This window comes from Giraffa tippelskirchi, chromosome 2 (genome assembly GCF_054371585.1).
Source record: "Giraffa tippelskirchi isolate mGirTip1 chromosome 2, T2T-mGirTip1v1.2.pri, whole genome shotgun sequence".
Classification (NCBI taxonomy): domain Eukaryota; kingdom Metazoa; phylum Chordata; class Mammalia; order Artiodactyla; family Giraffidae; genus Giraffa; species Giraffa tippelskirchi.
In genome coordinates this window covers 219,342,308-219,370,281 of record NC_137276.1, presented here as the reverse complement: position 1 = coordinate 219,370,281, position 27,974 = coordinate 219,342,308, and the positions used below count along the sequence as shown (strand labels likewise).

At 38.3% G+C, this 27,974-nt stretch overlaps 1 protein-coding gene across 10 annotated transcripts in view; it reads left to right on the top strand.

Moving 5' to 3' along the window:
* APP (amyloid beta precursor protein) overlaps positions 1-27,974 on the top strand; it is a 292,111-nt gene that overhangs the window by 159,246 nt on the left and 104,891 nt on the right. For 4 of the 10 annotated variants that reach the window (XM_081557677.1, XM_081557656.1, XM_081557645.1 and 1 more), the window contains exons 6-8: positions 579-781; positions 17,826-17,993; positions 20,592-20,648. In XM_081557677.1, coding sequence (XP_081413803.1) covers positions 579-781; positions 17,826-17,993; positions 20,592-20,648 — 428 coding nt within the window. The remainder of the gene's footprint in view (positions 1-578; positions 782-17,825; positions 17,994-20,591; positions 20,649-27,974) is intronic. The other 6 variants (XM_081557706.1, XM_081557695.1, XM_081557685.1 and 3 more) reach the window with 2 other exon arrangements.

Below are 27,974 nucleotides of genomic sequence, written 5' to 3'. Positions count from 1 at the left end.
ACTCCCTTCTCCTCTTGCCCTCAGTCTTTCCCAGCATCAGGGTCTTTTCCAGTGAGTCAACTCTTCACATCAGGTGGCCAAATTATTGGAGCTTCAGCATCCTTCCTTCTAAGAAATATTCAAGGTTGATTTCCTTTAGGACTGACTGGCCTCATCTCCTTGCTGTCCAAGGGACTCTCAAAAGTCTTCTCCAACACCACAGTTCAAAAGCATCAATTCTTTGGTGCTCATCCTTCCTTATGATCCAGCTCTCACATTCCATACATGACTACTGGAAAAACCATCGCTCCACAACCATGGTCTCCATAACTTTGCCTTTTCCAGAATGTCATATAGTTGGAATCATGGTACCCTCTTTTTGCAACTGTGTAAACTAAGATGAGTGTTCAGGGATTAAAAAGTTGCTGATCTACTGAACTGGATTCATAGTGTGAACTGCTGGCTTCAGACCTCCTGTGTGTTTTAATTCAATGCCATGTTCCCTCTCAAATATCCAAACCTCCTTGTCATTGGTTTTCTCTTTCCTTGCCCGAAATGTGTTTGATGACTATTGCTATTTTTTCTCCCTCCTGCTCCAGTGAAGACAAAGTCGTAGAAGTGGCAGAGGAGGAAGAGGTGGCCGATGTTGAGGAGGAAGAAGCCGACGATGAGGAGGATGATGAGGATGGTGAGGAAGTAGAGGAAGAGGCTGAGGAACCCTACGAAGAGGCCACAGAGAGGACCACCAGCATCGCCACCACCACCACCACCACCACGGAGTCTGTGGAAGAGGTGGTCCGAGGTAATCCACTGTTTACTGGGATTTTCTTTCTCAGGGAAAAGGAAGGCATCAGAGCAGAGTTTGAAATTTCTATCCAGCCTACCACCACTGCCTGCCAGGTGATGGGCGGTAACAAGTTGCCTTGTGCTTGCAGAACTCTTTTTGGTTGCACAAGCATCCAACGATTCATTCCAAACAATGTGAAATCTTGATTTTACAGACTGTTCTGTGCCTTGTGTATCCTACTTGGCACGTTGTTCTGCAGAACTCCACCTAACTGGGGGCCATGTCATTTGACAAGGGCCGAGTTGGGTGGCCTCCATGGCCGTTCTTCTGACAGTGGGTGTTGATTACACTCCATTGTCCGTGGCCCCTTTCATCACCAAGACTATGAGCTCCTTGATGTCAAAGGCTGAATTTTACCTAGTGTGATGCAGGGTGCTTGCCTTATAGAAACTTTTCAATAAATGTTGGTTGAGTGAGTACTTGTGATTAGATTTCATTTTAAAGCAAAAGAAGGCCATTTGGAGAGCATGACATTATTTTTTGCTGTGAAATTTAACTTGAATGACTTGTGTTGTCTATACGATATTTTACTGGGGGAAGTGACAGTGCCTTCTTAGAGAGGTAGATCTTTGACTTTGTTTTACTGGTTAATTAATGCTGCTATTGGAAATGTTGTGTACAGAACGAACTAGAAGACCCCCTTGTTGTCTCCCTGAAATAAAAGCAAGGTTCTGTTTACACTAAACAACCACAACTAGTAAATTTTTGAGTTGCCTTTCTTAAAGGGTATATGTTTGTTTTGCAAATAGTAAAAGATGGTCCTAGGATTAGATTGAATGAGTACAGACAGCAGTATTGTTTTAATGCATTGCAGGTACTTTTAAAGTCTGTCCACAAATGCTACAACTTTATGGTCACTTTTATTAAAGTAAAATGCTTTCTGCTCCATTGTTAAATTGGAGCTTGAAATGGGCTACTCTTTTTGCTTCACATAGATTCCTAATGATCACTGTAGTATATTGTCTTCCCTTCACTGCATTTTTTATAACTTTGCTGAAGTATAATTTACACATAAAATTCACTCATCTTAAGTGCAGAGGTGTATAATTCAGTGGCATTAATAAATGTACCAGATTGTGAAAACATCACAAAATCCAATCTTAGAACATTTTCATCACCCCAGTCCTCACACCCCTTCACCGTGAATCCTTGTTCTTACTGCCAGCCCTCAGCAACCATTAATCTTCTTTATGGCTCTACAGATTTGCCTTTTCTAGACTTTTAATATAAGTGGGGTCATACATGGTCTTTTGTGTCTGGCTTCTTTCACTTAACATAGTAGTTTTGAAGTTCTGCATTTCTTTAACTGGTAGCTTTTAAAAGTGAGATTATTCTGAGTTGAACACTCAGAGTTAGCTTAAAATCTATTGCAATATCACATATTCTCTTAAAATATACATAGGATACCAAATAGATCGCTTAACTTTGTAATTCCCTGTGTAATGACAACTTCTTCTTCAGTTTAGCACATAAGTAGATATTCATTTAAGTAAATGTGCATTTTGTTTGAGGCACTGTTTTTCAGGATGTTTTCCATGTACCTCTTAGGACCATCTGTGCAGATCTAGCTACGTGAACTTGTTAGCTTCTATTTTCCTAGCAGGGAAAGATGGATTTTTCAGGGCTTCTTTTTCTTTTGCTCCTGATAATTGTTTGATAACACATTCTTTTCAGGTTTACACTGATCAACCTGTGAATATACATTTAAGATAAATAGGACTGTTCATAGATACTAATCACTGATTCAGTTACAAGGGAATTTTAATCAGTTTTATTGAAGCATACCTATTAGACTTTTAAATTAACTGGAGGCTCTACAGCCTTCTACTAGTTAAAGTGGCTACAAAAATATCATAGGATATATTTTAGTGTCTTTATTTCTATAATCTATGTTTCAGGGTTGTAAATTGCTTTATTTTTGAAGGTATACTATATTTTACTTTACTTTAGAATATATACCATGAAAAAAAGGAAAAAATAGATTAAAAGAATCCAATAAAAAATAAAGAGAGACAATTCACAGGACAAAAGATATGGCTCTTAAACAATGTAATACAATTTAGCAATGCATTTCAGAAGTAAAAAGTGTGAATCCCGATGTAGCAATTCAAAAATGACAAATATACATAGATATTTATTGAGCACTATTTGAAACAACAAAGATTGTAAACAACCTAAAAGTTTTTAATACGATTTTGGCTAAAGAAATTATTACATGCCACACTTTGGAATATTTTGCAGTTATTAAACAGAATAAAGCAATTTATATGTGAACAAAAAAAAAAGATGTGTGACTACAAATTACAGCAGCTAGTATTCTGCTGTAGGACTCAAGTTCTTGTGCTCTCCACCAGGATAACTGCTTGCATAATAATTATCATCCACCTATTCAACATTCATTTTTGGAGTACCTCTTTTGAATAAGCCATTTTACTGGGCTCAATGGATCAGTTATATGATGAGTACACACAGGATAGCTGACCCTCATGGATGTGAAAGTCTAGTAGGAAATATAAGTCAAAAAAATACAGAGTCTGTGTTGTAAAAAGTATGATCCCAGAGCCTACTTCACAGTACAGGAGATTGATCAGGGATGGGTCTATGAAAAAGATGGCATTTGAAGGCAGACTAAAAGGGCTGGTGGTGGAACTACCAATAGATTGTCCTGCAGCCTACTTTAGAGTCATTGAGAATAGCCAAACCAATATGGTCCCTTGAGAAGGTACATGGCATTCTTGGGAGATAAGTCCAGTCCAGTTAAAGTAGAATGGGTAAATCTTCCATAAGAGGGTTACAGGAAGGTAAGTTGGGACTAAAATATGGAGACCTTTAATGCCAGGCTGGCAAATGTTGGTATTAACTGAAGGTAATCAGTTCAGGACCTATTATGTGGTGAGGATTTTTCTAGTAGAAACAATGAAGAGATTTTCGTTTTTATACTACTGCTATTGACAGGATGGGTTAACAGTAAGTGACATAATTTATGCAGGATATGAGAGAATGCCACAGAAACTTATGCCAAATTCCAGACCCAGACAGAGTTCTCTTGAGATAATATGGTCTTGATACATTCTGAATAATTCCAGTTCTTTTTGCTTCAGTTTTTCTGTAAATGTAGCATTAATAGATATTAAATAGAAATTGAGGGCATATACATTATTGTATTTTTTATAGAAAGACAACTACAATTAAAAGAGAACTTTAGAAAAAAAATCTCCAGATTAAAAAAATAAAAGAAACTAACCTTAAAAGATAAGTTAATAATGCTGATGTCAAGAACAGCATTAATAGTGGCCTTCTTGAAGCAAATACTTGATCATTTAGAAGTACCTATTATTAATGCGCGAACTAGAAGAGCCTTTAATGGGAATCTATCCTTCCATTCAAGACTCCTGAAATAGACAAAAGCTGTGATTGAGGCAAGTCTTTCTGGGAAAGGAGGCCTAAGAGGAGAAACATGTTAATGGTATATATTGCATCCGTGTCAGAGTTTTCTGTGTTCCCAACTAATTCTGATAAAGAAGTAGAAGATTTTGATGGTAACATTAAAGCAACTGGTTTCCTACTGTTCCCTCCACCCCATTGGTATAGGAAGTGAGTTACAGCTCTTTCCTGATGAACAATGTCAATGCCGTAGCTAACTGCTAACTTCGTAAAACTCTAATAACATGTAGCTGGCTCCTCCACTGACAATAAAAGTTGGAAATGACTTGCAAAGAAGAGAGATTGAAAAGAGGCTTACCATCTCGTTTCCAGTGTTAATGTTTCAGTGCCCGAGAGAAAATGTGATTTACAACCATACTTAATGATGAACTTTTTCGTTACCAACACTTTGCTACTAGTATGAGTCTTTAATGTGCTTCATAAAAAAGCTCCATCGTTTTGTAACCCATTACAATTTGAAAGAAATAGGCAGAGGGAAGAAAAATATAGGACATTTCAACAGAGTCATAAAATTTTCAGCCATATTGTATTAGAATCATTGATATCAAAGCAGAAGATGCCAGTTCTGATTCTGATTCTGTTAACTGATTCCAAAGGAGAAAAGGATTGTTGAGAAGTGAGCACACCTATCTGACTTTAGGATCTATTGTTTTGATCTAGTGGAATAAGCCAATACCAATTTGCATACAGCAGTAGTCCACCAGAAAATCCCTAGTATATGTAGACACTTGCTCCTAATTTTCTGTGTTTTGAGAAGTGATTGCATTATATAAACCTAAGACATCAGGATACACTGTGACTCAACCATGAATCCTAAATTGTGTGCTGTGTGCTCAGTCATGTCTGAGTCTTTTTGACCCCATGGACTGTAGCCCTCCAGGCTGCTCTGTCTGTGAAATTTTCCAGGCAAGAATACTGAAACAGGTTGCCATTTTGTATTCCAGAGCATCTGCCTGACCCAGGGATTGAATCCATGTCTGCTGCATTGGCAGGCAGATTCTTTACCACCAGGAAGCCCAAACTGATTAGATGTGGATATTGTAATAAATGGCATAGTCTATGATTTAGCTAGCCAGTTTTGTTCATCCAGAGTAACTCTGGTTTTTTCTATATGTTCATTGATTCAGCAAGTACACATTTATCACGCCTCTGCTGATGGCTCTGCACTTTGCTGCTGTAGCAGGTGTGATGGGGAGCTGGCTGTTACTGTGTTGTGGCCGATCAGGCTGGAATTTCTTGTTTGCAGGATCATCACTCCCCTTGCTTTTAGGGCAGAGATTCTGTCTTTTCCTTGTAATGTGCTGAGTGGTAGAATTTTTATTGCCCGTTTTAAAGCCAAGGCAAATAAAGCCGAGAGAAATTTTTTAAACATTGTCCATAATCACAAAGCTGGTAAGTGGTGAAGCCAGGATTTGAACTTAGATGGACCAGAGTATTTTTTACCACCCTAATGTCATTTTTTTTTCTTCTTCCTTTTGTTTATAAATACACAGTAGATCAATTTAACCTATGCTCCCTTGTAAATGTGTGTTCCTTTGTTCTACGCATGTATTCATCTTGGTATTGTTTCACTTTGAGCGTTTCCTAACTTTTAGATTGCTTATTTATATAATAATAATATCATTTTATTTTATTTTTATATTAAACTATGGCCACAGGCTAAATATGGACTGTCACCAATTTTCTAATCAAAGGTTTTATTAGGATACAGCCAATCCCATTCGTTTACATATTAACTGGGGCTACTTTTATGTTACAGAGGCAGAGTTGAGTAGTCGCAAAAGATAACCATGTGGCCTACAAAGCTGAAAATATTTACTATCCAGGCCTTTATAGGAAACTTCTGATACTGATCATTAGAAACATACTAGGAAGTTTTTATATTTCAGATATTACCATTCCAAGTTAATTTCATTAAGGTGATTTTATTATGGGTAGAGATAGACTAGTAAAGTATTTAAAGAGAAAATTTTTTAATAATTTTATGATCTTGGGCCAGTTACCAAGATACCTCAGTAAGTCTGTTTTTTCATGTGTGTTTTATAGATGCTTTTATGATGTTGCATGTTTTTTACATGATTACTCTAGATGATCCATGTTAAGCATTTACCATATAATGCCTGGCACATTCTAAGTGTTCAGTATGTTTTACAAGGAAAGGCTGCTCAGAGTCAAAGCCTGGCTTTACAACCTACAGACTGTGTAAATTTGTATCAGTGAAATAACCTCTATACCTCATTGCTTCCCTCTTGAAAAATGAGATTTAATAATACTCATTTGGTTTTAACCATTTTGTGAGGAATAGATGAAGTAATTCACAGGAAACACTTAGCACTGTTCCTGGGAGACAGTAAGTGCTCAACTAACCTAAGATACTATAGCTGGAGGCCAGAGGAGCCTGGGAGGCTACAGTCCATGGGCTCACAAAGAGTCAGACATGACATAGTAACTGAACAATAACAACTATAGTTGCCCTGGTTCTGTGTATCACTTTGATCCCCCAGAGAACTAACACTTACTCCCATTTAGGAATGCCAAAGGTAACCCAACAGATCATCTTTTTGCATTATAAAATGCATCAGTGAAATGTGTCCATTTCTATTGTATAATAGAGCTATTATTTATGGACATATATTAAGGAGAAAACAGCTTAAACTTGGTTTCTTGATTAAATTACCTTTTGTGACTATATTGTATATTTAAATATCTGCAGTTCAATTTTATGTCCGGCTGAAAATTGAATCAAGATAGTTTTAAATGCCATTGCATTTCAAGGTGGAGTTTCATTTCTTGAGGGTATTTTAAACCTCTTAGAAGTTCATCTATTAAATGGACCGAGATAGTGATAGAGGAGACAATTGAAGCATACTATACAATGATGAAGTTTAAAAGTTGGATCTAAATGTTGCTTGCCTTGGGCTTGATGGCTTGACCTCCACAGAATTAAATTACTGTTCTTCTCCCTCTGGTTACCATTAATCTCTGAGAAGCATCGTGTGACTTACTGCGGTGCATTCTGCCAACATAGACCAGGCACTCCTAAAAGCTGGGCATTGCACCAGTTCTTGAGAACACAGGGATATGAAGAAGGTGGCTCACTCAGGTTGCTTCCAGCCAGAGCTGTATACTCAGTCTTCAGGAGAAACCAACCTCTCTGACCTGGCTGGGGAGAAACTTTGGCAGCCCAGGGGAAGGAAGGTGCCCAGCCTAGAGACAGGAGTTTCACCTACAGCATTGCCAAGAAGTTATCATCTGAGTGACTTTTTTTAAAGGAGACTAGGGATTTGCCAGTTAATGGAGCACCGAATAGAATGAATCCAAGAAGTACCATAAATAAAGCAGAATGGCTTGTATTATCTCGAGGGTAGGGCAAACAAAGGTTCACCTAATTTTCACGTCCCCCATGTTACCTGTCTCTAATGCATGTGCCACTTGCAAGGTATCCCATCATTCACTAGTAGGATTCTTTTTTATTGTTTGTATTTAACTTTTCATAAAGTTTGGAGAAGACTGTGAGCTTGACTTGCTGCAGACATGGAAATATACTCACATACTTTTGTTGGGGTTCTCATAGCAGCACACTAGCCCAAAACGAAAATAAAACTCCCTTATGGGTTTGAAAATAGGGCAAAGGAATAATGGCTGCTCCCTTTTGAGGAAGACTTTACCCTTCTCTGTTAGGACCACAGGCAAGTAAGCTCCACTCCTGTTTCTGGACCGGAATGTAGCATCCTTTTCATGACTTTGAGAGAACTAGTATCCACGCAGGGCAGAGATGTGACAGATGGCAGCCTATTATTTTGTGCCCCATGGCACTGCAGCCATTGATTTTGAGGTTGTTTGATACATGCTTTGGTAAAGGCAGAGTGAAGCATGGCATTAACAAGCTTCTTTCCGTGCTGTTTCATGATCCCAATTTAGAAAACTCATTCAAATAATTTACTTAAAATGTGAGAAACAGAACCGTATAAAAGACTGCGTGTGATGTGTTTACATATATAATTTTTTAGTAACAAATTTATTGAAATATAGGTTGCATACTGTGGAATATAGAAATCAGTGGTTTAATATATCCACTAAGATCTTCATTGCTGCATAGAAAGTTCTGTTTTTGAACTTGATTTTGCTTGAAATTTTACATGGCTAATAGTGCTTAGTTTTACTTTCTACACTTTTATTTGTGTCAAGATTCTTTAATACAATGTTAGAAAAGGAAATAATCAGCTGAAGGTATTTTAACACAATTATGTCTAAATTTCTTATAAAAATAAAATTTCCAGCCCAGTTCAATTAAAGGCCAGAAACTAGGTTTTTAAAAAATGCTAGTCTTTCTTATGTTTTTCCCCAAATCAGTTGCTGTTCAAAAAAGATACAAATGTTGGCAATTGTATATATTTTCACAACACAGAGTCTGCAATTTAAAAAAAAGTCAAATATAGTGAAAGAAATCCAGCAAATGAGAGAACAGAGCATTTAAACATGCATGTCATTTTCAGCTAATTTTTAGCTAATCCATATGTTCCATTAAGAAGAGGCTCTGATTCCTTGGGCAGGTAACAATTGTGTTTTAATGGAAATCTTTAGTTCCCTTGTAGAAAAAGACTTTCTGGAGTTTTTTAAGCAGGATGGATTTCAGTCTAAACACCTGTTTCTTTGTCCCCCTAAAAATTTATCACCTCTTCTGACATTTGACCTTTTGTGATTCTATTAGTGGAAGAGTCAGAAGTCAAGAGGAGGCAAAGCTGAACAAATACCATGTAAAAATGATGTTCAGTGGAACGTTTATAGCTGAATAATGCCGTTTGTAGCAACATGGAAGGACTTATCAAACTAAGTGAAGTAAACCAGACAAAGATAAATGTCATATGATATCACTTATATGTGGAATCTAAATAAAAAAAGATACAAATGAACTTATATACAAAACAGAAAGACTTTGCCTCACAGGGAGGGAGGATAAATTAGGAGTTTGGGATTAACATATACACATTACTATATATAAAATAGATAATCAATAAGAACTTACTATATAGCACAGGGAACTCTACTCAATATTCTGTATTAAGTATAAGAGAGAATAATCTGTAAAGTGTATATATGTATGTATAACTGAATCACTTTGCTGTACATCTGAAACTAACACAACATTGTAAATCAACTACACTTCAATTTAAAGAAAATTAAAACTATGTTCAGGAAAACACGTTGGCCTTCAAGATAGCAGCGCAAATTTTAAAAATTAGGAGACTCTTGAAACAGTAAAAGGAGGTGAAAATAATGCACTTTGTTAAAAAGTGTACTGTATTGAGTTAGTAATAGTAAGACAGTACTGGTGTTAACTATGAGGATGGGTTTATCTCTTTCCCTTAAATTTATTTATGCTTTTGTTGGATATAATTTCTGAGAACAGAATATAGACAGGAGTTTCATGCTACTTGCACATGAAATTAAGTTCCTGATATGTCATGTTATTAATAGAAGAAAGAACGACCTTGCTGGCTAATTCTCATGAGGATATCTCTTCTGGAATTTACTAACATTTGTTACCCAGGATTTCTGAGGTGTTGCTGACTGCTGCACAGTAGCTTTGGTCAAATGATTGGGCAAAATCACCAAAACACAGCATGAATCCTGGTGTTTGCTTGGGCTATGGCAGGGTTTCTCGATCTCAGCATTATTGATGTTTTAAGCTGGACAGTTCTTTGTTGTGGAGATTGTCTTGTCCGTTATAGGATGTTTAGCAAGATCCCTGGCTTCTACCAACTAGTTGCCTGTAGTGCCAGGCAGATGACCAGCAATGCATCTCTAGTCCTTGATATATGTCCCTTGGGAGGCGATAAGAAGCACAGTCTTTCTGGTTGCAAACCACTGAGCTTTGATATTGAGATCGACAGTGATCTCTGGCTTCAAATATATGAGCAGAGAAATACCCCTGCGATACTGTGTCTCATGTTAATGTAAGTCATGACACTTGACTCTGTGCTTTGCACATTGTAGGTAGCAGTGAACATTTGTTTTAATTTGAGAAGAAAAAGTAAAATAAACAAAATATATGCTAAAAAAAGTTAAGTACTCATTTAGTAAAATAAAACAGATTATTGATAAGATGTGTCATGTATAGTCTCATAGTTTATATTTAGAGACAAATCAACATACAATTATTATTTTTTAAATATTACACATACATATGTGCCATGTAGGCAGTGAGAGATAAAGAAAAACTGCCTTCCTGGTTTTGTTTTTTATTCTTCCTAAAGAAACTCACTCTTGCCTGGTACCATTATACAATAGCAAATGGAGGTTAGCATCCATAGAGCAAGCAGGGATACTGCTGTTTTCAACTGGAAGCCACCCACCCACTCTTTCCTGCTGGGTACCATGACAGGGACAAGTTAACATGGCAAGATGGACACACTTGGTCTCCCCCAGCAAAGGACCATCCTCCCAACCCTTGACTCTCGTATCTAGAAACATTCTTTTCTTACAGTAACAGAAAGGTCATATAATTCTTTCTTACAGAGAAGTGATGCAGTGGAAGCAGATTCCATGCTCAATGATCTTCAGTCTTATGTCAGCTTTCTTCATCATTTTTCCCCAATAAAAATAAAAACTTTGATATTTCTAATGTTCTGACAAATTACAAGAACAAAAATCACTTAAATTTGGGTTTCTGAGAAGTTGTAAGTTTTCATAGGCTTAAATATGAGTGAGAAAAATACTGTATTGGTGTTAAATTTAAGGCAGAAGTATTGAAGCTGCTTTAATTTTGCATGAGACAGACCTTCATAGTAGAAGAAATATGTAACGATAATTTCTTAAGATTAAGATTTTGGTAAATGTATACAGTTGAATATTTTAACTATTAAAGTATGTTTATCCCTCATTTCCCAAATATATCTACACTTCTTTTAATAAGTGAAAAACCTATGCAACTTTTTACTAATCCTTTCCCGCTGATCCTTTTGAAAAATGGTTGAATCTTTTATATATATACATATAAAACATACTTATATATAACAGACTTTAATAGTTTTATATATACTTTTTAAATGTTAAAAATATATACTTTTTATACTTTTTGACATTTAAAAGTTTATATATAACTATTAAATAACTATTAAAGTATGTTATATATAAGTATATATATACTTTTGACATTTTTTATATATATGTATATATATATTTATATAAACTTTTGACTTTTTTTTTTTTTTTTAGTTCTACCAGTTCATTGCTACCATCCCATCTCCCTCCACCCTCATGCACGCGTGGTCAGTCATGTAACCCCATAGACTGCAGCCTGCCAGGCTCCTCTGTCCATGGACTTTTCCAGGCAAGAATACTGAAATGGGTTGCCATTTCCTTCTCCTACTTTTCACATTTTAACTGCACATAAAAGATACAGTTGGTCATGGTGCTTCTCCAACATTAATGTGACCTGAAGTGCTTCCTAAGCTTAGATTCAGAGACAGTAGGTCTGGGATGGATCCTGAATCCCCAAGTGATGCTGATCCTACTGGTTCACTGGCTGGCTACACCTTGAGGAACAGTCTCCAGTAGCATTATAGTCCCCCATACTGTGCAGATTTCTATTGAGACAAAGAATAAGAGACTGAAAAGGAAAACCATCCTTATCTATAATGGTGAAACCATCCTTATCTCTGGTATCATTGTTCTCACTACATTATCAAATGTCACCAAGTACAAAAGAATCCTGTTATGTCTACTTACTGAGTAATGTTGTAAAATTTCAACTCTCATGAGTAAGCAAATTAGAAGATCCTTACAATTTCTGGACCTATATAATGGTTCCTAGTTTCATCTGTACTCCTGTGTTCTCTCATGGATGGGATATAACTGACTCCTGCTAGCCTGTAAAAGCTGATTATTAAAATATTGAGGAATTTTGTGAGCCACAGCCATTGGTGGCTTGCAATACCAATGGTGGGAGTTTTTACACCACAGAAATTGACAAACACTATAAAACAGAGTGTTTAATTTTTCTGTTTTTCTGAACACACAATCAGATTTCCCAGCATACCTGCCTCTCAGTCAAAGAAGAAAAATAATTTCCTCTTATTTCCAGCAAAGGACATGGGCTCTTGTCTTATCAGAGTTTAGAGCTTCTTGTAATACTGTGCTGTGCTTCAGAGGAACCATGCAGCTTGATGACAAATAGGTTTATTCCTATAATAAATGGAACACAAAGGTATTAGGACAAATAGCAGTGCCATTTTGTGAATGCTCACCAGCAAGAGTATGGTTAGTCTAACACTTTACAAGTCATTTTCCAAGTGGCATTTTTATAACTAATCTCTCGTCATGGAGGGATGTGAGAATCGGATTGGATATAATTGGAATGACACATGTGCTGGGTAGCCTTAGAGAATAAACACAATTCAGTAGAAGGCAAGCCAACTGCAGATATCTTCTAGAGACTTCGTGACAAATTGGCTCCCATCATATCGTACTGAGTCAGTGATTTTATTACCATGCACAGCTGTTCCCATCATTTGTTATATATTTCAACCCATATTTGGGGCTCAAGTGAGATTTGTCATAAGGCTTTAGTTCAAATTTGCTTGCCTAATTTTACATGCCTCTATTTAGTAAAATATGATTAGTAGGTAATAAATATCTGATGACTTGCTTAATTAGAGGAATTGTCTATTGGATATGGTTTTTTTATTACTACTTGCAAGCACATTATAAATTCTCTTTCCCATCGAAAGTACATGTTGTTGCAAAAAATACACTCTTAAAAAATAACTTGTTTTCTAATATATTGACTTGTAAAATTTTCATCTATAAAAATCAAACATAAATTTGCCTACTTATTCTTCAACAGACTGTAAGATGGATTCTAATAACTTAGACTCATGATGTTTCACCCTATTGTAATATTAAAAATTGTAGAAATAATTTAATCAGGCTGAAAAGTAAGTTGTTATAAAACAGCACTGAGGTCAGCCATTTTCATTATTAACGGATTGAATGATTAGGCAGATAATTCAACATTTATTTGAAATATTAAAGATAAGCATATTTTATAGATTTCTATACTTCTGTCATTGTTTCATTTTATTTTACTGTTAACATTAAGCAAGTGATTTGTTACAAAACCAAACTATTTTTGTCTTCATTTATTTGTCCTTCCTACTCCAGTTTAAAACTGCAAGATATGTCATTTTTAACGTAAATGAACCTAATTGTGTCCATATTCTTGCATCATAGGGAGGAATTATGCTACTTTGGGTTTTTTCTTTTTTTATACAGTGTCAGAATATTTAATTCCTAGATTTCTGAAAGTAACTCTGTAGTTTGATTGGTTTGATTATTCAAGTGTTTACTTTCTCAAAATTTGTAAATTTAAATTTTATGCATTCCATGTAATGCACAGTTTTATGGCACATACATTTCTAGAGTCTGATAATAATTGAAATTCAGTTATTAAAATAAAATCATAATAAAAAAGCTTTACATTATGGTATTATTCTTTATTTAATGCTTTATTTAAAGCAAATTACTTGCTAACCTGATAACTCTGCTTTTTAAGAAGGCATTATGATAATTGTACTCTTGAAAATTTTCTTTGCATTCTAGCTGCCACTTTCACAGCTGTCTTCATGTTAAATTTTTTTTAAGTGTAAAATTAGCTTTCTAAGTTTGGTTGTCCACAAAAAATTTTGCTCCAATTTGACATCTATTCAGAGTTAATTATTTGTGGTTAAGCATTATATTTTGAACAGTGAATTGCATAATCATTTTATATAATGTAGAAAGCTCTAGCTTTGCCTCTATATTGTATTTGTATAGTATTGATGTTTAGATAATGGGATTTGGTGTTGAAACCAGCACAAATCTCAGCAAGGATCTACCTTACAAAAAAATATAAAATGATATCAAATATCAAATATAAAATATATAGTGCTTGTTTTTTAAGCACATAAACTCATACAGCTGTGTGTACACTAGCATTTCAGTTTATTAAATGATATTTGTCTCGAGGGGTGAATAGAGCTTTTATAAAAAGGGATGAACCTTCCCTGCCAGCAGAATTCAGGCTAGGTGAATACTAGGAAACCTATTTATAGCCTTAAAACTTTAAGAATTAAATATGAATAAACAGAGATTCTAGTTCCTTAAATATTTGTCTTGCCTGTGTTTCTGCCTAACTTGAAACATTCTCTTTGAAAATTATCCCTGCTTCAATTCTGGGCAAATTTTCTCCTTTATTATCATATGTAACATTTACTTTGAATAGAAACAAAGGTGATTTGGAATTCAAAAATAAATTTAGCAAATTATTTTAAAATGTGTATTTTTTCATTTCTTAGCTTAGATTTTGCGAAGAGAATGAGGATGAGAAAAGGAAGCTGCAGTTTTCATTTTCAGATGAATTCTGTTTGAGGTGACCATTATATAAGGTCTGATTTTACATGCTCTATATTTAGTGAAGAATTTTATAAATAATTTTCCACTGGCTGATTATAGTCATTAATATGAAACACATTTTTCACTGAATTTTTTCAGTGTTTCCCATAGATTAGGAAGTTTTATATTCAGAAAAATAATAATGTAAACATAAGCATTTAAAATGTCTCTTGAAAAATTCAATAAAATAAAATGTCTCAATATTTCTTTTTCTCTGAATCTAGTCATGCAGATTTCAAATTATATGTTTCAGACTTAATTCTTTAAAATTGTTTTACTTTGTTGGGATCTTAATTGGATAGGTTTCCTGATAATGTCTCATTGCTAGAAAAGAATTTAAAGGACAGTTTCTAAAACTGAAGTTTGTAGCCCTTCAGTGAACTTACTCTGAAACGGTAAGTGATTCAGGGAAAGAGGCAAGATTAGAATTCTAAGGCAGACTGAGCTACAAACATTCCTCTTATATGTTTCTTAATGTGAGATTTTTTTTTTTATCCTTGTACAGTTTTTGGAGGTAATCATAGATTTACATTCAGTAAAGAAATCAATAGAAAGACATGCTTAATAGTCTTCACCCCGTTTTCCCCATTTAGCACAGTGTCACAGCTATGAACTTGACACTGATCACTTCAGTCCAAATGTGTTGCTCCTTCCAGTCACTCTCTTGGGAAAGTGATTGGCCATCTCCTTTATACTTATTAATACCCTGCATAAAAGCGTTACATAGTAGTTCCCCAGGGTGGAGCCCATGCCTACCCCTCACTGTGTCCCAGGCTAAGCAAAGGTTCTCTTTTCATTTATGTGGACAATGTTTTTCTAAAGAGGAGGGTTAGAGCCAAGGTCAGAGAGATCATCACTTGTGTGCCCTACAGTTCAGTAGAAAGAGATGAGTGAGACATGAAAAGTGATCCATTCCACTCGAGTCCCCTCTGAAATCAGCTCTGCTGCTCTAGGAAGGTGGTGTTCTAGTCACTGCCAGAAAGAAAGGAGAAGGAGGGAAAAGCCAATCTCATTCCTTACAACTGAGAGAGACAATTAACATCCAGGAGTGGAGCCAGCTGATGGCTGTGGTTTGCAGGGATCCCACACGTGGAATACATGTGGCTTCTAGCTCTGCAGCCCAGATGCTCCTTTGTCAGTAACTCAGAGGTGATTAGACCCCTCCTACACCAAAACTAACTTAACTGTTTGTAAGTTAGAATGATAGTTCCATAATTGGGGGGAAGAAACCAAATTGCCAAGTGGATGGAATACTTGTGTCAACAGGTTGAGAGGTTTTTATCATACGGGAGAGAGCTAACTAAAACACCTCATGGCTTGGCAAGCATGGACTGTGAAAGGAACTGTACCAGATGAAATGACCTGAATGATAGGTGACCCTGAACTTGATGCTCCTGGAGTCAGATGTTTCCATCCTATAACCATCCAGAGAGAGCCAGAATCACCTCAGATATCTGTTACCCAGGGCCTGCAGAGACCCTGACACTTGCCTTCTGGGCTGTGCTCACTCCCCCTGCCTACTCTGTTGACATCATCAGGACAGCAGTGGCTTCCCATCTTGCTGTCACCCCTTTACCTTGATTGGAAGGAGCAATGAGTGGTGTGTATAGAGAAGTAAAGCAGGAGATCCTTTTAGGTCAGCATTGTAGATCTTTGAGTAATTGATGAGGATCAGTTTGTTGAACAATGCGAAAGTGAAAGTTGCTCAGTCGTGTCCGACTCTTTGTGACCCCATGGACTATAGAGTTCATGGAATTCTCCAGGCCAGAATCCTGGAGTGGGTAGCCTTTCCCTTCTCCAGGGGATCTTCCCAGCCCAGGAATTGAACCCAGGTCTCCCACATTGCAGGCGGATTCTTTACCAGCTGAGCCACCAGGGAAGCCCAAGACTAGTGGAATGGGTAGTTTATCACTTCTCAGCAGATCTTCCCAACCCAGGAATCAAACCAGGCTCTCCAGCATTGCAGGTGGATTCTTTATTGACTAAGCTATCAGGGATACTAATAAGAATCTCTGCATTATGCATGAAAGTGTGAAAGTGTTAGTTGCTCAGTTGTGTCTGACTCTTTGTGATCCCATGGACTGTCGCCCATGGGATCCTCTGTCTATGGAATTCTCCGGGCAAGAATAGGGGAGTGGGTTCCCGTTCCTTTCTCCAGGGCATCTTCCTGACCCAGGGCTTGAACCTGGGTCTCCTGCATTGCAGGCAGATTCTTGACTGTTGTGCATGGCTTTTATCTTTTAGAAGGGTGCTTCCCCCTAGCATGTTAGTAAAACTAAGATAAGAAGACATCTGAGTATGCTAAGTTGTCAGCAAGCTCTCCATAATCCTAGCTAGGTGGGGTCCAAACCGGGTTGGAAAATTGTTTTAATTTCTAACAAAAAAGGAGGTAGAGTTTGAATTCTAATTGCAGTAACTTTACAAATAGAATCAGACAGGTTGCTACACTTTCAGTCAACCAGGGATTATGAACCTGATTAGGGGAGGGTGACAAGGCATGTTAGCAGATAAGCTGTATAATGTTAAAAACAGTGTCGGGTTTGTATTAACAAATTGTGGTTTGCCTATATTTTATTATATGGAAACATTTTTCCTAAGGTACAAATTCATCTTTAATTAGACTTAACATAATCAACTCTAAGTCACATTCGCAGGTTTTATATATGTTTTCAAATATAGTCGGTGAACAGGTTGGCTTTCTCTCTCTGAAAACTAGACCACATTCCAAATAATCTGTAATTTGAATTACAAGAGTCAAGGCGGTCAGTTATTCAAGAAAAACAATCAGGTGTTTGCATGAGGTTAAACTTCTGAAGTCCCGGTGAAAAGCGAAAAGTGAAAGTGAAGTCACTTAGTCGTGTCCGACTCTTTGCGGACCCCATGGACTGTAGCCTGCACCAGGCTTCGCCGTCCATGAGATTTTCCAGGCAAGAATATTGGAGTGGGTTTGCCATTTCCTGAAGTCCTGGTAGGTCTTTACCCAATTCCTCGGGAGATGTTGGGCAAATGCCCCGGGTTGCCATCGGGAGGACTAACGCGTAAGCAAAGTAAACGTGTGCGCGTGAACGGCGAGCCATACCTTTTCTTGCTAAATGTGGTTCCCCACGTCTCCTCTGATTAGAGGTGTGCTCTGAACAAGCCGAGACGGGGCCATGCCGAGCAATGATCTCCCGCTGGTACTTTGATGTGACTGAAGGGAAGTGCGCCCCCTTCTTTTACGGCGGATGTGGCGGCAACCGAAACAACTTTGACACGGAGGAGTACTGCATGGCCGTGTGTGGCAGCGTCAGTAAGTGGACCTCCCTCCAGCCTGGCCGCCTTTTTCATCTTTTCTCGCCACTGACTCTGCTCTCTGTAACAGACTGGTTTTCCTGGTTCTCGCGAAGGGGGGTGTCGGGGTGGGGTGTGTTGCTCCCACTAACCACGTTTCTGTCGAGCTCTCTAATCGCCGGGCACGTTCCATCCTGGGCACACATCTCCGTCTTTCTCGAATCAAAGCATGGCCGTGGATGTGTATCTCGCACTAGCTGTGGTGCCTCCCGTCTTGCGATCTCGAGGGACTCGGGAGGGCTTCTCTTTTGAGCCAAGCTGGGGTTGCCCTTTTGTCTTCTCCGCTGTTTCTCCCAATGTTCCCCTGCGTGTTTGTTTGTCCATGTACCTCTGTGTTCGCCTCTCTGCATCTGCATTCCACGTGCAGATGAGGGCTTCCACCGGCAGCCTGGCTGATGGAGCTGCCCCCTCCTTGCATTGGCAAGCTGTGTTGCCTGGGCTGAGCTTCATCTCATAACACGTGATGTTTATGGAGGGAACGGGATTGAGTGGAGGGCATGCACATCAGATGCCAGAGGGTAGAGATGACCCAGAGATCCCTAAGCTCACCCAGGGATGTTTGCAACGTGGAGTTTTCATGTCTTCTCTTGGAAATAGAAGGAAGAAAACTCCTGACTTAGCATTAGAAATGTTCCATGACATAAGACTCAGGAAACATAATTTGCCAAGTCTTTTTCTCTTCCACCTGAAGTTTTTCATAACTCAGGGGGATAAGTAAATGAAGTCATGATGCCTTATATGCAAGTTGATACTATTTCCACAGAGGTAGTTTTGTGGAGGTAACACACCAAACATGTGGGACCTCTGTTCTTCTTAACAGCCTTCCACATTAAATCCCCTATCTACCTACCTATCTATCCATCTATCTACTTATGTATCTATTTACCTATCTTATCTGTCTCTTTATCTACCTCTGTATCTGTCTATACATATCTATCTTATCTGGCTATCTGCCTACTTAGGTATCTTATCTCTCTATCCACCTATGTAGCTACCTATCTATGTATGTATGTATATATCTATTCCATGAGGAGGCAGTGTGATCTACCCAAGGAATAGTTACTCAACTTGATAAAGTAAAAGTGGAACTCAGTAAGTGTGCATTTCTCTTTTGAGAGACTCCTGCCTCTTTTGCATGGTTCTGGAGAGGGTGACAGCCACCATTTCCTGCATACAATTCCCAGGGATTATATAAATTGTTTCCCAGTGTGATCATAGAATTACACTAAACAACAAAGGGCCTGCACCATCAAGACCTTCTATTGCGAAGCCCAGTATAAGTGGAATCTACTGGAAGAGTTCCTGTTGGTCTCTTGTGTGAGAGATGAGGCCCCTTCTACTCGCTGTGAGAACAGGAACTGGTAGCCCTGAGGGCTTCTTTTCTGGCTCTGAAAGGAAGACTGTGGCTTCCAGCTCAGAAGACTCCTTTCTTCAGTTTCAAACAAAAAAGTTAATTAGATCAGGTAACTTGGAGGACAGTGGTGGTTTCTGTTGCCTGGAGCCTCTTGAACAGAGAACTTTTGTTATAGTGATTCTAACTGGTTTCCCTGCTGGGGGGAGACTTCCTGGCAGATGTCCAACTTCTTTCCTCCTTTCCCTGGGGTGTATTTATGTTTTGGAATATAAATATATATGTATGGGTATGTATATAAATATATACATATACTAAGAAAGAGGATTTTAAAAGTTATTAATAGCTGTGAATTTGCTTCAAGAATTAAAAGGTATCAGGAATTCCCTGGCAGTCCAGTTGTTAAGACTCTGAGCTTCCGTTGAAGGGGGCACGTGTTTGATCCCTGGTTAGGGAACTAAGATCCCATGTACTACTAAAAAATTAGGAATTATGCCACCCCTCCACAAAAAAAAAAAAAAACCCTACTATTACCTTCAAAGCACACCATCTCCATTTGACTATTTTAAGTTAACTCAGACTGGGACCCAGAGCCATGGGCATCACAGACCAGATGGACTCTCTGGATGGCACGTCCTTTGCCAAGAAGTTTGCAAAAAAGATGCTTCCAATGAAGGTATAATGGATAAGCAGTCAGTACTTAGTTTCAAAGGAGATAGGTTATAGAGTAATGATGTCAAGAAAGCAAACGAGAGGCTGAAGGTCAGTTAAAAGAGTGGACAGATGTAAGTGTACAGTAAAGGCCTCAACAAATAGCCAGAGCTGAGGGCCACGGCTGCCCGTAGAATGGTGAAATGAATGGAGATACCATGAAGAAAGGGTGGGTGGGAACTGCTGATGCTGACACTAAGCAGGTAGATGGGAGCAAGAAATCCCACGGGGTGCTGGGATGTAGTATCAGAGACACAATATCCACAGTCCATGATGTTTTTGTGGAAATACATCTTATGTTTGTATATTTACTTTGGTTCCATGTTGTTTAGTGCTACGGCCCAGACTCAGGATGTTTGTTTCCTTTTTGTTTTTAAGTCAGTGTTTTTGTTTCTGTTTTTCCCTTTGGTCAGTAGAATCATGCCATTGAGTTCCATCCATCATACCCATGTTTCTCTTTTTGTTTTCAGTTACATTCTCTTATTTTCTCCATAGTGTCCCACAGTTTACTCAAGACCACCCAGGAACCTCTTCCCCAAGATCCTGTTAAACGTATGTTGTCATTCACTCAACAGAAGGGAGGAGGGAGGAGTGTATTGCATGGCTGGACTGTAGCTCCAGCATCCTCACCTTTGCATGGTTTTGTGTTTCTTGAACACCTGTCTTTTAACAAAAATGTTTATTTCCATTGCCTTGCTTGTCATTCCGTCTGATTTTGCCAGGTAACTTGCAGTGTCAGGCTAAGAGCTTTGACCTAGATTTTTCTATTTCTAATCAGTTTCCTCTTTATTTTACATGGTTTTATAAAATAATGCTTATACAGCCTTGTTTTGTGTTTTATTTGGCATCACTCTTTTACTTCCTAAAGCTCACAAGATGCTATGATTTAGCAAGAGCCCATGTGTATAAGTGACTCATTTAACCATTTAATGTGCATGCATTGTACTAACTATTGTGGAGTAATACGTATGCAGAGGCTTCAAGTATGTGTGTTTACAGATAGCTCTTAGGCTTTAGGAAGTGAACAGTCACTTCTAGAATTCAAGACTTCTCCTTCCCCTCCCTGGATCCACCTCTAGTGGGAAAGACGTGCCCAACTTCTAATTTCATCATTAAGATGCAGAGAAAGCACTTTATAAAGAAATGCTATGTCAACCTCCTTATAATATCTGTGCATTGTGATGATTTCAATTGGCCTATCTGTTTAGCTTTGTTTAAAACATGTGGTGTCAAATACATAATCACTCATTTAAAATTTGGATTATATCCCAAGACAGATTCATCCAGCATTAGGTTAGGGATGATAGGAACCATTGATGCTTGTGGTTGCTGGAGGGAAAGACACAATTGGAGTTGTAGATTGGATATGGTGAAAATTAGCATTTGTCTTTATCATCTTGAAGAAAAACCTAGTCTCACAATTGATGAAGCTAATGATCTTGTCTTTAAAAAGATAAATTATAGTTGAAAGTATGGCAAGTGGCTAGACACAGAAAGATGAGAAAAAACTATAGATTTTATATTGTGAGATTGATAGTACATTGAGCTGCAAGGAGTGTTGCATTTTATGAGGCATTTTTCATAGATCATCTCTTTTCTCAGGAATTTTGTGTCCATTTTCCTCATTGCCTTTGTGCATACAAGAAAAAAAATGAAGCTTTAAGAACTTGGTGACTTGTCCCCAGCCATCATAGCATCACAGGTGGCAGGACCAGGTTTAAACCTAAATGATACTGTGGCTATGACCTGTGCTCCAAATGGCCAGCAGTTTCTGATACTGTTGGCTAGGTTAGCAAATCACATTTGAAGTTCAGAAGCACATTTTAAGAGTAAAGAAAATTGTGGGAAATGGATGGCAAATATTAAAATCATTTTTTCCTAAATGCAATGTTTTTTCCTAAACAGACTGCATCAATAAATTAAATCTTTCCCACCCTTTTACAAAGACAGCCATTATTTTTACTTTAAGTTTCATTTTCTATCACTTTAAGCGTATAAAAAATTATCTTTTTCTATTTTTATTCATTACTGGGAATGAGCATCATCATTCAATAAATTTCTTTTCATGGAGTACTTGTTTTCTCAACTCTTCCCAACAGACATTGACAATCTGTTGTCATTTTCTCTTTCCCAGTCATTTTTTCCATCTACTTGTACTGTGTTTGGGATCCTAACACCTTTCCATTCTAGGAGGTTGAAGTGATTTGGGCAGCTATATTTTCTTGCCTACCTACAGAGTCTGTTCAATCACTGAAGGGTTTTGTAGTGCTAGTGCAAACAGCCGGGAGAAAGCATATAATTTCTAGTTATTTATAGCCTGCACAGCTCCGCTCTCTTATTTATAGCAAAGCTGTACATTTGAATTGAAAAACTCATGGTCATCTGGAGGTCAAATGCAGTTAGCACACTGGAGTTGGAGAAAATGAACCAGACTGAGAAAGGTGAACCAGCCCATTTGATTCGACAGCTGAGGCTTGCCCTTGGCTGCTTCACCAACCTAAGGCTAACTGGAGGACATCGCGATTCACAAAGGTGGGTGGTCTTCCAGGTTTCTCAGTCTGAGTTGCTGCTAGTCAAATAATAAGTGTGAAACAAGCTAGAAAAAGCTCTTCAGTTAAACTGATGATAAGATTGCTTGTGTGGAGAAAAAGTGTGACGGTCTTCGTTATGAATACAGTAATTTTCTTATCAAGACTTCCTATTATTATAATTAGGCATTTCTAGATTTTAAATCTTTGTCATAAAAACCATTTTTGAACACTGCAATTTTAAGAGACACTTGATTATTTTTTTGGTTTTACGATCATAGATGAGAATCTAAACCCTAGGTAGAGGTGCTTCCCTGGTGGTCCAGTGGTTAAAAAGCCCCCTTGCAATGCAGGGGCATGGGTTTGATGCCTGGTCTGGGAACTAAGATTCCACATGCAGTGGGGCAATCAATCCTGCATCCCAAAACCAGAAAGAGCTTGCACACCATAGTGAAGACCCAGTGTAGCCAAAAAATAAAGGAAAAAGTGCAACATGTTTTTAAAAATAATAAACTACAAGTAGAGAGGGTAGAGACCTGAGGCTAAGAACTTTCATTTTACTCATAAATTTATGGATTTGAATCCTTTAAAAAAAAATCCCTTTTCCATTTGGGATTAAAAATCTTATGAAACCTGGGTTTTGTGGGTTAGGATGATGCCAGGGTTTCACATTCAGTTGGCCCAGTGCCGTGTTCATGAACAATAAAATTTCTGCATAAACATTTATTGATAAGTTCATGTTTCAAATGTGAGAATATGATCTTTTTTTTCCCCTAGTGTTCTTCCCATTAGACTGCATCTCAAAAGGCAAACAGATGCTTTTAATCTCAAAGAGTATCATGCCAATTTCTAGTCAGCCAGCTGCACCAAAGGATCAGGCCAAAGGGAATGACCAATGACTCATCTTTGGCCCCTTCTCCTGCAGTGGGGTTGAGGCACAAATGACATCTAACTCAAGGTCTTTCAACCTCAACATGGTTGACATTTGGGGTCATTTAATTCATTGTGGGTGCTGTCCTGTGCTTAGAGGATGTTTAGCAGCATACCTGGCCTCTACCCATGAGATGACAGTGACACCAGCCCAGCTGTGATAACTAATAATGTTTCTAGATCTCGCCACATGTGCCCTGGGGAGGACAAAATGGCACCCCATTGAGAACCCCTGATCTTAGTCTAGTAGTTTGCCCACATCTGATTTCAGACATAACCAGGCTGGTGGAAACAGGTAAACCTTCCATAAACTTGAGGGCATTGCTGAAGTGTCAGAATGTCAGAAGCCTCCAGTTCTGAAAGATGTCTATGAAATTCAGTTTGTTAGTCCACTATCCTAGCTCTTCGTATTTGCAAGTTAAGGGAGAAGTTGGGCTTCCCAGGTGGCTCAGTGTTAAAGAATCTGCCTGCAATGCAGGAGATACAGGAGATGCGGGTTTGATCCCTGGGGGTTGGGAAGATCCCCTGGAGGAGGGCATGGCAATGCACTCCAGTATTCTTGCCTGAAGAATCCCTTGGACAGAGGATCCTGGTGGGCTATAGTCTATAGGGTCACAAAGAGTCAGACACAACTGAAGTGACTGAGCACACACACAAGGGAAAGGTTACTGTTGCTCTTCTCAGTTTTCTGCTTCAATGTAAGCACTGCCAGGGAAGCAGAGAATAAACCAGCAAACCCCTGGGTTGGAGGTGCATGGTTTACCTCTTCTGTTTCCTCTTTTCATAGAATCCCAACTTATGCTAGAGAAGGGCCATCTGTAGAGAGGCCATGTGGCCTTGCTACACAGATTACTTGACATCTAAGATGCACTTTGGGATCATGTCCATGGCCATAGGGTCTGTGCAAAGGTTTAGGTCTGACCTCATGCAGGATTGGGGGAGGGGTAAAGATTGATTTCTAGGCACATCAGAATGATCCAGAGAGCACAGAATAGACTAGTACACTTCCAGAGAATATAAAAGGAATTGGAACATATCAGATAAGGTCAAACCACTGTCCCCAAACTCTGAGGTTATTGCCTCAGACGCTCACTATTTGCAAATAGTGAATAACCCACTGTGTGGCCTTTGAATAGAAGGTGCTGTCTTAGCCCCAGCTTTGCAGTTCCCTGTCATAACGCCAAGGCCGTCTCGTCTTTGGCCAGACTTGAAACATTGTTCTTCACCATTCTTGTTCTTCTGATTGTCAAAGAGCAAATATGAGTTCCTGTTAGCACATTCTCTAATACTGATAGAACTCTGATGTTTTTTATGAAACTGCTAAGCGTTATTAAAAACAATTAAAAGCATTAAAAGACACAATGGTGCATTAAATTATGTGTCACATCAGTGCCAATAAATTCTGTTACATTGACAAGTGTGAGAAGCCACATCTTTGATATCCAGAAATCGTCAGGATAAAAGCAATGCTTTTTTCCACCAGACTATCACAGTGAAAAACCCTAAGATTGAAAACAATTGATTTGCTCAGCAAACCAGGATTTTTTTTTAAATCTCATTTACTAAGAACAGTAAAAAATGCTCTTATATGTGTGCTCTCTTCCTTACCTCTTTCCAAAGAAGAAAATGAGGATAGCTTAGTAAGAGTCAGCAATGGGGAAAGGGGATAGTTAAGGAATTTGAGATTGACATGTACACACTGCTGAATTTAAAATGAATAATCAACAAGGACCTACTGTGTAGCATGAGGAACTCGGCTTAATGTTATGTGACAGCCCAGATGGGAGGGGAATTTGGGGAAGAATGGATACATGGATATATTTGACTGAGTCCGTTTGCTGTCTGCCTGAATTATCATAACATTGTTAATTGGCTATACCCCAGTATAAAAGACTTCCCTGTAGCTCAAACAGTAAAGAAACTGCCTGCAAGGCGGTAAAACAGGGTTCGATCCCTGGGTTGGGAAGTTCCTCTGAAGAAGAGAATGGCAACCCACTCCAGTATTCTTGCCAGGAGAATTCCACGGACAAGAAGCCTGGCGGGCTACAGTCCATGGAGTCGCATAGAGTTGGACACGACAGAGCAACTAACACACACAGTCCAATATAAAATAAAAAGTTTAACAAATGAAAATTATGTACATTATGTTCCATCACAATCATCATACAAAGTAACCTCTAAGTGATATGAAAATAGTATATAGTATGTTATGTATATTTTACCATAATAAAAGTTGTATGAAATTCAGAAAAAACAAAGTCAGCAAATATTTTCTGTAAAAGGCCAGCAAGTCAGTATTTTAGGTTGTGCAGGCAAATGGTCTCTGTTATAAGTACTCAACTTGGCAGTAATAGTGTGAGAGCATTCTCAGACAATAGGTAAATGAATAGATACAACTGTGTTCCAATGAAACTTGATTTAGCAAACGAGACCAGCAGGCCAACCCCTGGTTTAATAAGCCTGTTGAGCCTGGGACATGTTGCTACTAACTTTAATTTCGAGGGACACCAGCAAAGTAAACCCAATACTTGTCTTCAATAAGTTGACAGTTTTATCAATATGATGAGATTCAAGTATGTGCCAGAATTAAATAAAATGCACAAGTGAAGGGAAAGATTGCTGTGAGAGACTGACATAGACTGAAACTAGTTTTATCCTGAAGACCTCCATAGAGGTGAAGAATTCTATCGGCTTTCATGGCTGTGTGCGTCATTCAACCATGTCCGACTCTTGGCAACCCCATAGACTGTAGCCCACCAGGCTCCTCTGTCCGTGGGATTTTCCAGGCAGGAATGCTGGAGTGGGTTGCCATTCCCTCCTCCAGTGGATCTTCCTGACCCGGGGATCGACAGTCTCTATGAAAGTGGACAATACTGAAGATCTTGACTTTTTGAACCCATCTATTGCATGTCAAGTGACTGTGGCAGGTCATCCCTTTATGGTCCACCATGAATGAAATGGAGCCTAGCTCTGACAAATTGACAAAAACACAGTAACTGAAGCTTAAGACTTCCTGAATGCCAATGAATGTCACTGTGACTTCACACATGGTTTTCAGATTCAGACTTGAACTTGCTCTTACATTTTGGTGCATTGTGCTAAATAGGATGTAGATATTAATAAAAATCACACCAGCATTCATCTCATTTCACACATTTGACAAAATTCCCCCATCAGTACATGTCCATAAGACATAAAAAAGAAATGAAGCTTGACTAGAGTAAACACAGCATAGATAACATTTTTATTACCTTCTGTCCACACAATGCATTGATAATCTGCCAACTATGACTGCACTGACTATAAAATGTGATACAAGGGCATATCGGTGGAAGTGCCTTTGTTCTTTTTTTTTTTTTTCTTATAGAGAGTCCGGTATCACATGTAAGGATCACAAACTTTATTTGCACATATAAATGTCTCATCTAACTGGGACTTGATAAATATTTGAGCTTAGAAGGCATTAGGGATTTTTGTTATTTTGCAGTTGGAGAAATAGACTTTTTTTCTTTTTTTTAAAGTTGAGGTGGCAGTCTATACACTCTGCCATGTTGCGAGATGAAATTTTTGCATCAAATCTTCCTTTACGGGTTTTTGTTCCTTATATATCAGTTACCCTTATTGCCACCCATCATATAAATCACAGCCAGTTCTTGTGACTTCATTGCTAGCTCCATATAAAATAGGATTTTCAGTGATAGGGCAGTGACTGTGTAGGTCTTAATTTACTTTTATCTTGAGTTGTCAATACTATAGAGATAAATTGCCTTTTTGCTGATGAAAGGAGACCCACCAAATTTTCTTGCTAGAATCTAACATTTATATATTGACTAAATGCCATTCATGGGTGTCTGTTTAGAGAGGTAGTCATAGTTGTTAGTGTTTGAAGATGGTTTCTCTTTTTGTATCCTGAGCCTTAAAATTACATGACATCCCTAGAGATTGACAAAATGAACGAATATCAAAATGATCAGGGCGATTTTTCACGATCAGGGCAATGTCTCTGATACCCAGTTCTTTCTGTCTTTACTATGAATATGAAAGGGATTATTATGTAGTGATTACAAAATCAGAACTAAAATGAGCATTTGGTGCATTTGCAGTTAAATTTGATTGTGTCCCTGACACAGGAGTTCTCCATCTGTGCTAAGAAAGTGATCTCTGCCACATCCCATCTTGGCTACCTGATGGGAAGAGCTGACTGATCGCAGAAGACCCTGATGCAGGGAAAGACTGAGGGAAAGAGGAGAAGGGGGCAACAGAGGATGCGATGGTTGGATGGCATCGCTGACTCAATGGACTTGAGTCTCAACTCCCGGAGATGGTGAAGGATAGGGAAGCCTGGCGTGCTGCAGTCCATAGGATCGCAAAGTCGGACAGGACTTAGCGACTGAACAACAGCCACCACATCCAGGGACAA